This window comes from Oncorhynchus mykiss, chromosome 17 (genome assembly GCF_057628025.1).
Source record: "Oncorhynchus mykiss isolate SJ-2025 chromosome 17, ASM5762802v1, whole genome shotgun sequence".
Taxonomy (NCBI): domain Eukaryota; kingdom Metazoa; phylum Chordata; class Actinopteri; order Salmoniformes; family Salmonidae; genus Oncorhynchus; species Oncorhynchus mykiss.
The window spans coordinates 70,298,528-70,312,500 of NC_143038.1; the positions used below are offsets into that span (position 1 = coordinate 70,298,528).

Below are 13,973 nucleotides of genomic sequence, written 5' to 3' on the forward strand. Positions count from 1 at the left end.
CCACTGGTACGAGTCTGCCAAGAGAGACTAGATTTGGTCTCTTTCCCACAGCCACTGTATGAGTCTGCCAAGAGAGACTAGTTTTGGTCTCTTTCCCACAGCCACTGTACGAGTCTGCCAAGAGAGACTAGTTTTGGTCTCTTTCCCACTGGTACGAGTCTGCCAAGAGAGACTAGTTTTGGTCTCTTTCCCACTGGTACGAGTCTGCCAAGAGAGACTAGATTTGGTCTCTTTCCCACAGCCACTGTACGAGTCTGCCAAGAGAGACTAGTTTTGGTCTCTTTCCCACAGCCACTGTACGAGTCTGCCAAGAGAGACTAGTTTTGGTCTCTTTCCCACTGGTACGAGTCTGCCAAGAGAGACTAGATTTGGTCTCTTTCCCACAGCCACTGTACGAGTCTGCCAAGAGAGACTAGTTTTGGTCTCTTTCCCACAGCCACTGTACGAGTCTGCCAAGAGAGACTAGTTTTGGTCTCTTTCCCACAGCCACTGTACGAGTCTGCCAAGAGAGACTAGTTTTGGTCTCTTTCCCACTGGTACGAGTCTGTCAAGAGAGACTAGATTTGGTCTCTTTCCCACAGCCACTGTACGAGTCTGCCAAGAGAGACTAGTTTTGGTCTCTTTCCCACAGCCACTGTACGAGTCTGCCAAGAGAGACTAGTTTTGGTCTCTTTCCCACTGGTACGAGTCTGCCAAGAGAGACTAGATTTGGTCTCTTTCCCACAGCCACTGTACGAGTCTGCCAAGAGAGACTAGTTTTGGTCTCTTTCCCACAGCCACTGTACGAGTCTGCCAAGAGAGACTAGTTTTGGTCTCTTTCCCACTGGTACGAGTCTGCCAAGAGAGACTAGATTTGGTCTCTTTCCCACAGCCACTGTACGAGTCTGCCAAGAGAGACTAGTTTTGGTCTCTTTCCCACAGCCACTGTACGAGTCTGCCAAGAGAGACTAGTTTTGGTCTCTTTCCCACAGCCACTGTACGAGTCTGCCAAGAGAGACTAGTTTTGGTCTCTTTCCCACTGGTACGAGTCTGCCAAGAGAGACTAGTTTTGGTCCAAGTGCTTTAAGAACAAACAGACAGCCGCTGAATGTTAAAGTCGTCCGCTCAGCTCACAGACAAGCACAGCATTTCAAGTAGGGTCTCATCATATCTTATGTTTTAGAAGTAAAAAGAGAAAAAAAACGAATCTCTCTGGTGTATACCGTAACAACACACAGATTTCAGCTTAGTGCATGGATGCTTACTATCGTATATTAACTCTCTTCATAAATGTCTAAAATAGATACAGAAATAATTTTACTCAGTTTAGCGAACAGTATGGAATGGTTCGTTATTGTCCTTCGCTGCATCAGAATATCCCCTGGCCATGTCCTAACCTGATCCTAGACTTGTTAGTCCCATCTTGACAACACTTATGTTTGGCACCATAGATAAACAATAGGAATTGGCAAAACAGAACAAACAGATCTGGGATCAGGCTCATACAAACAATGGCTTTGTTTACTCGTGTAGCCCAGTATTTACCATAGATAAACAATAGGAATTGGCAAAACAGAACAAACAGATCTGGGATCAGGCTCATACAAACAATGGCTTTGTTTACTCGTGTAGCCCAGTATTTACCATAGATAAACAATAGGAATTGGCAAAACAGAACAAACAGATCTGGGATCAGGCTCATACAAACAATGGCTTTGTTTACTCGTGTAGCCCAGTATTTACCATAGATAAACAATAGGAATTGGCAAAACAGAACAAACAGATCTGGGATCAGGCTCATACAAACAATGGCTTTGTTTACTCGTGTAGCCCAGTATTTACCATAGATAAACAATAGGAATTGGCAAAACAGAACAAACAGATCTGGGATCAGGCTCATACAAACAATGGCTTTGTTTACTCGTGTAGCCCAGTATTTACCATAGATAAACAATAGGAATTGGCAAAACAGAACAAACAGATCTGGGATCAGGCTCATACAAACAATGGCTTTGTTTACTCGTGTAGCCCAGTATTTACAGAGTTGTTGATTGAATACAGGAAGTGTACTTTAAGTTCCCTGTCCTGATATAGATGTCTCGGTATTCAGTTCCTTAAGTGGCATTAAAAATATTCTGGTGCTCAATTTAATTTGACAGCATTACGGTTTCTATACAGTGGCAGTGTTCACTTCGTAGCGATAAAACACCGGTCTAACTCCGAGATGGGTTTTCTTCAGACTAGAGGGACTGTTGCTAGTAGTAGTGGCAGTGTAAGACCGGAGTTGGGCAACACATATATATCATTTAACAATCATGCCTTACACAATGTAACAGAAACAACTTTAACGCTAACGTCGTATTAAAAATAAATAAAAATTGTAACCTTTATTTAACTAGGCCAGTCAGTTAAGAACAAATTCTTATTTTCAATGACGGCCTAGGAACAGTGGGTTAGTTAACTGCCTGTTCAGGGGCAGAACGACAGATTTGTACCTTGTCAGCTCGGGGATTTGAACTTACAACCTTCCGGTTACTAGTCCAACGCTCTAACCACTAGGCTACCCTGCCACCCCTCCACTCTAACCACTAGGCTACCCTGCCCGCCCCTCCACTCTAACCACTAGGCTACCCTGCCTACCCCTCCACTCTAACCACTAGGCTACCCTGCCGCCCCTCCACTCTAACCACTAGGCTACCCTGCCCGCCCCTCCACTCTAACCACTAGGCTACCCTGCCCGCCCCTCCACTCTAACCACTAGGCTACCCTGCCCGCCCCTCCACTCTAATCACTAGGCTACCCTGCCGCCCCTCCGCTCTAACCACTAGGCTACCCTGCCCGCCCCTCCACTCTAACCACTAGGCTACCCTGCCCGCCCCTCCACTCTAACCACTAGGCTACCCTGCCCGCCCCTCCACTCTAACCACTAGGCTACCCTGCCGTCCCTCCACTCTAACCACTAGGCTACCCTGCCCGCCCCTCCACTCTAACCACTAGGCTACCCTGCCCGCCCCTCCACTCTAACCACTAGGCTACCCTGCCCGTCCCTCCACTCTAACCACTAGGCTACCCTGCCCGCCCCTCCACTCTAACCACTAGGCTACCCTGCCCGCCCCTCCACTCTAACCACTAGGCTACCCTGCCACCCCTCCACTCTAACCACTAGGCTACCCTGCCCGCCCCCTCCACTCTAACCACTAGGCTACCCTGCCCGCCCCTCCACTCTAACCACTAGGCTACCCTGCCCGCCCCTCCACTCTAACCACTAGGCTACCCTGCCGTCCCTCCACTCTAACCACTAGGCTACCCTGCCACCCCTCCACTCTAACCACTAGGCTACCCTGCCCGCCCCTCCACTCTAACCACTAGGCTACCCTGCCTACCCCTCCACTCTAACCACTAGGCTACCCTGCCGCCCCTCCACTCTAACCACTAGGCTACCCTGCCCGCCCCTCCACTCTAACCACTAGGCTACCCTGCCCGCCCCTCCACTCTAACCACTAGGCTACCCTGCCCGCCCCTCCACTCTAATCACTAGGCTACCCTGCCGCCCCTCCGCTCTAACCACTAGGCTACCCTGCCCGCCCCTCCACTCTAACCACTAGGCTACCCTGCCCGCCCCTCCACTCTAACCACTAGGCTACCCTGCCCGCCCCTCCACTCTAACCACTAGGCTACCCTGCCGTCCCTCCACTCTAACCACTAGGCTACCCTGCCCGCCCCTCCACTCTAACCACTAGGCTACCCTGCCCGCCCCTCCACTCTAACCACTAGGCTACCCTGCCCGTCCCTCCACTCTAACCACTAGGCTACCCTGCCCGCCCCTCCACTCTAACCACTAGGCTACCCTGCCCGCCCCTCCACTCTAACCACTAGGCTACCCTGCCACCCCTCCACTCTAACCACTAGGCTACCCTGCCCGCCCCCTCCACTCTAACCACTAGGCTACCCTGCCCGCCCCTCCACTCTAACCACTAGGCTACCCTGCCCGCCCCTCCACTCTAACCACTAGGCTACCCTGCCGTCCCTCCACTCTAACCACTAGGCTACCCTGCCCGCCCCTCCACTCTAACCACTAGGCTACCCTGCCCGCCCCTCCACTCTAACCACTAGGCTACCCTGCCCGCCCCTCCACTCTAACCACTAGGCTACCCTGCCCGCCCCTCCACTCTAACCACTAGGCTACCCTGCCCGCCCCTCCACTCTAACCACTAGGCTACCCTGCCGCCCCTCCACTCTACCCGGCTACCCTGCCCGCCCCTCCACTCTAACCACTAGGCTACCCTGCCGCCCCTCCACTCTAACCACTAGGCTACCCTGCCGCCCCTCCACTCTAACCACTAGGCTACCCTGCCGCCCCTCCACTCTAACCACTAGGCTACCCTGCCGTCCCTCCACTCTAACCACTAGGCTACCCTGCCCGCCCCTCCACTCTAACCACTAGGCTACCCTGCCCGCCCCTCCACTCTAACCACTAGGCTACCCTGCCCGCCCCTCCACTCTAACCACTAGGCTACCCTGCCCGCCCCTCCACTCTAACCACTAGGCTACCCTGCCGCCCCTCCACTCTAACCACTAGGCTACCCTGCCCGCCCCTCCACTCTAACCACTAGGCTACCCTGCCGTATGAATATATAAACCCCTGTCTTTTGAGAGGGTGGTTGCCAAGGAAAATAAATAACCAAAACAAAAGGGATAACTAATCAGTGTCTCTTCTAATTCAATATTTTGTATTTGACCTACTTCAACACTAGACAGCTGAGCATTGTCCCCTTTCTGATGGTTTTGACATATCAAACACCTACATGGCTTTGTACACTACTGAGCCAAACCAAGCTGCTCTGTTGCTGGCCTAGATACGCATCCATCGTTGTTGTTGGAACCGTGCTGAATAAGAGCCAGCTGTTTGGTTAGGTCTGCTGTGGAAGTCTTAATAATAGGGTTCATACGCTGAGTTTATATAACAGAAACAAGCTGGATGCAACATATTATGAACAAGTGGAAATGGTTTGGTACCATGTGAAACAATCAAACGTCTGTATGACAGGTAGGAGCAGTAGTGCTTAGTGTCTTCTCTTGGTCACCGTCCCGGATTAGACCAACACTCTTTGTTACGTAGTATATTTACAGCTCTATGTGGACATCGTGTAGGTCTGAGAGTTCCAATTTCTTTTGAAACTTTTTTAAAGTCCACTAGTTCTTTTTTTTGTTGTTTTGTGGTCATTTTATTTTAACCTCTTCGTCGATCACCCTTCAGTGAACTTATACGTTGTCGTGACTTCCTACTTCCTATTTCGGGGAGCGCTGCCTAGCCAATCGATTCATGAAGCAACAGGTTACCGTGGCGATGATGACCACGCCCACAAACAAGGCAGAGGACATGCCCACAACCAAGGGGATGAGGAGCAGGTCGGCCGCTGCAGAGACAGAGAGAGAAGAGAGAGAGGAGAGAGAGAGGGAGGGAGGGAGGGAGGGAGGGAGGGAGGGAGGGAGGGAGGGAGGGAGGGAGGGAGGGAGGGAGGGAGGGAGGAGGGAGGGAGGGAGGGAGGGGAGGGAGGGGGGGAGGGAGGGAGGGGGGAGGGAGGGAGGGGGGGAGGGAGGGAGGGAGGGAGGGAGGGGAGGGAGAGGGAGGGAGGGAGGGAGGGAGGGAGGGAGGGAGGGGGGGAGGGAGGGAGGGAGGGAGGGAGGGGGGGAGGGAGGGAGGGAGGGAGGAGGGAGGGAGGGGAGGGAGGGGGGGGAGGGAGGGAGGGGGGGGAGGGAGGGAGGGGGGAGGGAGGGAGGGAGGGAGGGGAGGGAGGGGGGGAGGGAGGGAGGGGGGAGGGAGGGAGGGAGGGAGGGGAGGGGGGGAGGGGGGGGGGGGGAGGGAGGGAGGGATGAGTTAGTCAAGTGTGTCCACTGCAGTCATTCGTCACACCGCTCACTGTATGTAAAACAGCTAGCAGTCCCAGACCCAGTGACACTCACCTCTGGCGTACAGGTAGACCCTGACACCCTCCGACTGGGCCTTGGCCCCGGTGTTGTACCATCCTCCACGGGGGTCTTGTCCCCACACCTCAGCCTGGCAGACAAACAGGCCCTGGTCCTGGTCCTGGGCAGAGAAGATCCTCAGCCTGTAGGTGCCTGGAGACACCCGGTCCATACTGACCTGTAGTCCAAAAAGGACCACAACGGAAGTTATTTAGCAGATGGTGTTATCTAGAGAAATACAGTGCATTCAAATAAGCTAGGTAAGACAACCACATACTAGTCATTACAATTGTTTTATCTTCAATATACTTTATTGTGATTTGATTTGATTTGTTATCCTTGATAGTTTTCTTAAAAAGGTATATATTGACTGCATGTATTTTTTTTTAAACTGCCAAATAAATTGAACCAATCACCTCAGAGCTGTGGTTCTTATTTGGCCTGGACAGGCCCTCATAGGTAAGAGAGGCTAACACCCTCCCCTTCTCCTCTACTGACGGCTTGTCCCCACCCTTCTCTATGACCACGCCCCCTGCTGTAGCCCCACCCTCCTGGGCCGGGAGGACCGCCCTCTGCAGCCATTGGACCGCCATCTGTGCAGGGCCGGTGGTTACCACGGATACGTTGCAGAGCAGGGTGACGGTATCACCTCTCTTCAAGAGGGGGCCACGGGGAAGGTTGGCTACTGCTGACACCTTGACCTCTGTAGGGACACAGGGACAGAGAGAGAGATGCTTGTCATTCAATTAGGCATCGACTTACATCAATTAGGTATTTGGTTGTTATTTCAATCTAACCAGTCATGGCAATGCTCACGTTAATGTAGTATCTTTGTTTTCACACTACTGCCCAACCTCGTAGTAGGTCAAGTGGTTTTAGTCTCTTAGCTTTACCAGGACAACTTCCAGAATCATGACTTAACTTGTATATATATCCACTGGCTGTAGTCCCCAGGATTCCCCTCTGCCAGAGGGGTGCAATTACTTACTCATCCCTCATGGATTTAAACACATTGGATTGCTGTTAAGTAGATTGAGGGAGTTTTCTCCATCATACCAATACATCCTCTTAAATCCACGAGGAGGAGTGAACTAGGCCACAGTTTGTGGGGAGAAGGCAGGGTGGTCTTGTGTCTGTCTTCTCTCTTACCTTTAGTCTTGAGGTTGACGGTGACCCCCTCTGACCTCTGTGTGAGGGTAGCAGCACTGGAGGGTCCCGGGTTAAGCCTCCCAGCGTAGACGCTCACAGCACAGCGGTACACCCCCGTGTCAGCTGGGTGGGCAGAGAACAACCTGAGAGAGTACCGTCCCTCCACCTCCTTCTCCATGGAACCCCCTCCACCCCGACCCCCCCGGCTGGAGTCATCCCCCCAGCTCACCACCCCGTCTGGACCATACCGAGCCACCTCCACCTGGGAGAGGGGACAGACAGAGATAGACAGAAAGGTTAACCTGAGTTGTGTTTGGAAAACGACTAGCCAATCAAGCATTATTTACTTTACGATCCTAAATAACTGTTGACCAATAGCCTTCCTGGCTCCAAATATTACGTTTTATCTACACTTGGAAGCATTACATACTTTCAGTAGCAGCAGCAAATAGCAGATTTTTTTTTGCCAAAGTTTTCAATTTCACAATTAAAAACACAAAGTCACACAAGAATTGAACAACTCTGTAAGGTCTTCCTCAGGGGGCTAAAATGAAGATACTAATAACCAATAACAATAATCAATACCAACCTCCACCCCTCCACCCGTCAATGCCCTGTCCTCGCTGCTCACGGTGCCCCTCTTCATCCACTGAACCAGCAGGCCCGAGCGGCCCCCAGGGGCCAAACCAGACACCTCGCAGGTCAGAGTGAGAGGGGAGCCTAACTGGAGAGTTACCTCACCTCGCGGAGTGGACGTAACAGACAGGGAGTCAGCTGGAAGTAGGGAGGAGGGGGTAAAGGAGGAAGAGGAGGGAGAGGATAAAGGAAGAGGGAGAGGAGGGGGTAAAGGAGGAGGAAGAGGAGGGAGAGGATAAAGGAGGAGGGAGAGGAGGGGGTAGAGGAGGAGGAAGAGGATAAAGGAAGAGGAGGGGGTAAAGGAGGAGGAAGAGGAGGGAGAGGATAAAGGAGGAGGGAGAGGAAGGGGTAGAGGAGGAGGAAGAGGATAAAGGAAGAGGGAGAAGAGGGGGTAAAGGAGGAGGAAGAGGAGGGAGAGGATAAAGGAGGAGGGAGAGGAAGGGGTAAAGGAGGAGGAGGAGGAGGAGGGAGAGGGGAAAAAATAAACAAGAAGTGCATGATTTAAAATGTGTTCGCTCTGCATTCAAACTAACTTAATTTGTTAATTGTCACTGTGAATAAAGGTTTATTTGCATATAGCAACTGAAGTTAAATGCATCTCAAAATTCATCCTAAAAGAAGAGCTCATCTATAAACAATACACTCTGAAAACTATGTTAGCTATTTGATGAAACGCTTCAGTTCAGTTTATAAATCTATTGTTGACTGTAATCTGTCTAACAACAACACAACCGAGACCAGAGAGGAGAAAACCAGGTCCATTGTCTAACAGACAATAGAGACCATAATAGAATGAAGTAGAGCAGTTTCTGGCTGACACGATAAGAACACACAGACCCTCAGTGGGGAACTACAACACTGTCTAACAGAACACACAGACCCTCAGTGGGGAACTACAACACTGTCTAACAGAACACACAGACCCTCAGTGGGGAACTACAACACTGTCTAACAGAACACACAGACCCTCAGTGGGGAACTATAACACTGTCAGAACACACAGACCCTCAGTGGGGAACTACAACACTGTCTAACAGAACACACAGACCCTCAGTGGGGAACTATAACACTGTCAGAACACACAGACCCTCAGTGGGGAACTACAACACTGTCAGAACACACAGACCCTCAGTGGGGAACTACAACACTGTCTAACAGAACACACAGACCCTCAGTGAGGAACTATAACACTGTCAGAACACACAGACCCTCAGTGAGGAACTACAACACTGTCTAACAGAACACACAGACCCTCAGTGGGGAACTATAACACTGTCAGAACACACAGACCCTCAGTGGGGAACTACAACACTGTCTAACAGAACACACAGACCCTCAGTGGGGAACTACAACACTGTCAGAACACACAGACCCTCAGTGAGGAACTACAACACTGTCTAACAGAACACACAGACCCTCAGTGGGGAACTACAACACTGTCTAACAGAACACACAGACCCTCAGTGGGGAACTACAACACTGTCTAACAGAACATACAGACCCTCAGTGGGGAACTACAACACTGTCTAACAGAACACACAGACCCTCAGTGGGGAACTACAACACTGTCTAACAGAACACACAGACCCTCAGTGAGGAACTACAACACTGTCTAACAGAACACACAGACCCTCAGTGGGGAACTATAACACTGTCAGAACACACAGACCCTCAGTGGGGAACTATAACACTGTCAGAACACACAGACCCTCAGTGAGGAACTACAACACTGTCTAACAGAACACACAGACCCTCAGTGGGGAACTATAACACTGTCTAACAGAACACACAGACCCTCAGTGAGGAACTACAACACTGTCTAACAGAACACACAGACCCTCAGTGGGGAACTACAACACTGTCTAACAGAACACACAGACCCTCAGTGAGGAACTACAACACTGTCTAACAGAACACACAGACCCTCAGTGGGGAACTACAACACTGTCAGAACACACAGACCCTCAGTGAGGAACTACAACACTGTCTAACAGAACACACAGACCCTCAGTGAGGAACTACAACACTGTCTAACAGAACACACAGACCCTCAGTGAGGAACTACAACACTGTCAGAACACACAGACCCTCAGTGGGGAACTATAACACTGTCAGAACACACAGACCCTCAGTGGGGAACTATAACACTGTCAGAACACACAGACCCTCAGTGGGGACCTACTACACTACAACACTGTCTAACAGAACACACTCTAAAACACCCCCCCCAGCTCTAAAACACCCCCCAGCTCTAAAACACCCCCAGCTCTAAAACACCCCCAGCTCTAAAACACCCCCCAGCTCTAAAACACCCCCAGCTCTAAAACTCCCCCCAGCTCTAAAACACCCCCAGCTCTAAAACACCCCCAAGCTCTAAAACACCCCCAGCTCTAAAACACCCCCCAGCTCTAAAACACCCCCAGCTCTAAAACACCCCCAGCTCTAAAACACCCCCAGCTCTAAAACACCCCCAGCTCTAAAACACCCCCCAGCTCTAAAACACCCCCCAGCTCTAAAACACCCCCAGCTCTAAAACACCCCCAGCTCTAAAACACCCCCCAGCTCTAAAACACCCCCCACACCCCCAGCTCTAAAACACCCCCCAAGCTCTAAAACACCCCCCCCCCCAGCTCTAAAACACCCCCAGCTCTAAAACACCCCCAGCTCTAAAACACCCCCCAGCTCTAAAACACCCCCCCCCCCCCCCCCCACACCCCCAGCTCTAAAACACCCCCAGCTCTAAAACACCCCCCCCCCCCCCCACACCCCCAGCTCTAAAACACCCCCCAGCTCTAAAACACCCCCCCCCACAGCTCTAAAACACCCCCCCCCCCCCAGCTCTAACACCCCCCCCCCCCCAGCTCTAACACCCCCCCCCCCAGCTCTAACACACCCCCCAGCTCTAACACACCCCCATATTGAGAATAGTATAGGGTCAGCCACAGTGCAGCGCGCCTGAAGCTAATGTCTCCGTTTCCCATTGTTGTGGAAGGTCAGTGCTGATGATGATGTCATGAACCATCCGTACTGGATTGGCCCACAGCATTAGATGCCATTAGGTCTACTGGGGTGCTAATGGAATCTGTGGCCAAGCTAGTAACAGCATTCGTTACATTACGTTTTAGTCATTTAGCAGATGCTCTTATTTCGAGCCACGCACAGCCAGTGTCCTAACAGCTCTAGTCTCTGAACAACCCCCATACTCCAGACAGACAGACAGACAGACAGACAGTGTCCTAACAGCTCTAGTCTCTGAACAACCCCTATACTCCAGACAGACAGACAGACAGACAGACAGACAGACAGACAGTGTCCTAACATCTAGTCTCTGAACAACCCCCATACTCCAGACAGACAGACAGACAGACAGACAGACAGTGTCCTAACAGCTCTAGTCTCTGAACAACCCCTATACTCCAGACAGACAGACAGACAGACAGACAGACAGACAGTGTCCTAACATCTAGTCTCTGAACAACCCCACATACTCCAGACAGACAGACAGACAGACAGACAGACAGACAGACAGACAGACAGACAGACAGACAGGACCAGACAGACAGACAGGACCAGACAGACAGACAGGACCAGACAGACAGACAGACAGACAGACAGACAGACAGACAGACAGACAGTGTCCTAACAGCTCTCGTCTCTGAACAACCCCCATACTCCAGACAGACAGACAGACAGACAGACAGACAGACAGACAGACAGACAGTGTCCTAACAGCTCTCGTCTCTGAACAACCCCCATACTCCAGACAGACAGACAGACAGACAGACAGACAGACAGACAGACAGACAGACAGACAGTGTCCTAACAGCTCTCGTCTCTGAACAACCCCCATACTCCAGACAGACAGGGATGTACCAAGTGGTTGAACCGTGAGGTTGCCAATCTCCAAGGTCCTCTGAGCGATCTTCTGCCACGCTCCATCAGGGTCCAGGATCCACTGCGACGCCTCACAGAAGTAGGCCCCTGAGTCGTCCGGGGCCACGGCGCTCATCCTCATCACGTAGACATCTCTCCCTCCATCTCCACTCTTCTTCACCAGCGTTATCTCTCCATCATCATATCTCTTCTGGTAGGAGTCCCCTCGGCCAGGAGTCACGCTCAATTCTTTATCGATAGCTATGATTTCTCTCGGTGTCCCTGACCCCAACCCGCTACCACCGGCACGCACGCCGAACGTGATGGACAGGTGGGTGTGCTGTTTTGATTGGACGGCGGCGGAGCAGGTGAGAGTTATCTCCGCCCCCTCTGGCACGGGTTGGCCAGTTAGAGACCGGGAGTAGCTAATCAGGAGAGTGTCTGGAATCACTGGAGAGAGAGACAGAGACAGAGAGAGTGAGACAGAGACAGAAAGACAGAGAGAGAGAGAGAGAGAGAGAGAGAGAGAGAGAGACAGAGAGTGAGACAGAGAGAGATAGAAAGACAGAGAGAGAGAGAGAGAGAGAGAGAGAGAGTGAAACAGAGAGAGAGAAGAACAGAGAGAGAGAGCGAAAGACAGAGAGAGAGAGAGAGAGTGAAACAGAGAGAGACAGAGAGAGACAGAAGAACAGAGAGAGAGAGAGAGAAAGAAAGAGAAAGAGAGAGACAGAGTCAGACAGAGAGAGACAGAGAGACAGAGAGAGTGAGAAAGAGAGACAGAGAGAGACAGAGAGAGACAGAGAGAGTGAGACAGAGAGAGACAGAGAGAGACAGAAAGAAAGAGAGAGACAGAGAGAGACAGAAAGACAGAGAGAGACAGAGAGAGTGAGAAAGAGAGAGACAGAAAGACAGAAAGACAGAGAGAGACAGAGAGAGTGAGACAGAGAGAGACAGAGAGAGACAGAAAGAAAGAGAGAGACAGAGAGAGACAGAAAGAAAGAGAGAGACAGAGAGAGACAGAAAGACAGAGAGAGACAGAGAGAGTGAGAAAGAGAGAGACAGAGAGAGACAGAAAGACAGAGAGAGACAGAGAGAGTGAGACAGAGAGAGACAGAGAGAGACAGAAAGAAAGAGAGAGACAGAGAGAGATTAGTCATTATTACATTACTGAGAGACCGAACAGGGAACAGATGGATATGATTTCATACAAAATGTAATTCCTATTAGATGTTTGCTATAGCAAAGAATGTGTAGAGGTCAGGGTGACTCAGAGGAGCACTGCTTCGGTGACAGATTATTAGTGTGTTACAATAGTACATTGCAAAGGAAAGGTCAGAGTAGATTGTAGATAAGAACATCATATATAGTACAGAATCGTGTGGGAAAGTATGTGCCAATCAGATTTGTGTGATAGAACAAGGCAAGACACATTCTTAACCACACTGTCAGAGAGAGAACAAAGTCCACAAGATAACACAGACGGCCTCTAACCAGGAACCAGGAAACGGAGGACAGAAATGTCAAAGAGCTGGTCTCGGATCAGGGCCTCCCTGTCCATATGTAATCTAAAAGGACCAGTATTCAGTCAGAGAGCTGGTCTAGGATCAGGGCCTCCCTGTCCATATGTAATCTAAAAGGACCAGTATTCAGTCAGAGAGCTGGTCTAGGATCAGGGCCTCCCTGTCCATATGTAATCTAAAAGGACCAGTATTCAGTCAGAGAGCTGGTCTAGGATCAGGGCCTCCCTGTCCATATGTAATCTAAAAGGACCAGTATTCAGTCAGAGAGCTGGTCTAGGATCAGGGCCTCCCTGTCCATATGTAATCTAAAAGGACCAGTATTCAGTCAGAGAGCTGGTCTAGGATCAGGGCCTCCCTGTCCATATGTAATCTAAAAGGACCAGTATTCAGTCAGAGAGCTGGTCTAGGATCAGGGCCTCCCTGTCCATATGTACTCTAAAAGGACCAGTATTCAGTCAGAGAGCTGGTCTAGGATCAGGGCCTCCCTGTCCATATGTAATCTTCTCCATTATAGTCTATAAGGAAAAGGGGATCCAGATTCAGCGGCTTTGTGACTACAGGCCCAGACCTACCAACCTTTGACAGCGACCGAGGCACTGTAGTTGCCCTGGTATTTGGAGTCTGTGCTGGGTGTGTAACACTCGTATCGTCCCTGGTCATCTGCTCGTAGCCTCTGGAACACCAGCCTGGCCTTGTCCCCCGAGTCCCTCTCCACCCTCACCTCCCCGGACCTCACCCGCGCCTAGAAGGAAGGAGTTAGATTAGGGCTGCACGATGTGGCTAATAAACAAATTGCCTTTTTTAAACCAAATTTTGCGATTCCGATGTTATTTGTTATTTTGATCAAAA

The 13,973-nt window shown here is 50.9% G+C and overlaps 1 protein-coding gene across 1 annotated transcript in view; it reads right to left on the reverse strand.

The window, feature by feature from the left end:
* Positions 1 to 5,179: 5,179 nt before the first annotated feature.
* igsf8 (immunoglobulin superfamily, member 8) overlaps positions 5,180 to 13,973 on the reverse strand; it is a 17,302-nt gene continuing 8,508 nt past the window's right edge. Inside the window, exons 3-9 of the mRNA XM_036950865.2 lie at positions 13,701 to 13,866; positions 11,605 to 12,054; positions 7,685 to 7,869; positions 7,096 to 7,357; positions 6,363 to 6,649; positions 5,944 to 6,124; positions 5,180 to 5,396 (exon numbers count right to left, since the gene is read on the reverse strand). Coding sequence (XP_036806760.1) covers positions 5,269 to 5,396; positions 5,944 to 6,124; positions 6,363 to 6,649; positions 7,096 to 7,357; positions 7,685 to 7,869; positions 11,605 to 12,054; positions 13,701 to 13,866 — 1,659 coding nt within the window. The 3' untranslated portion in view covers positions 5,180 to 5,268. The remainder of the gene's footprint in view (positions 5,397 to 5,943; positions 6,125 to 6,362; positions 6,650 to 7,095; positions 7,358 to 7,684; positions 7,870 to 11,604; positions 12,055 to 13,700; positions 13,867 to 13,973) is intronic.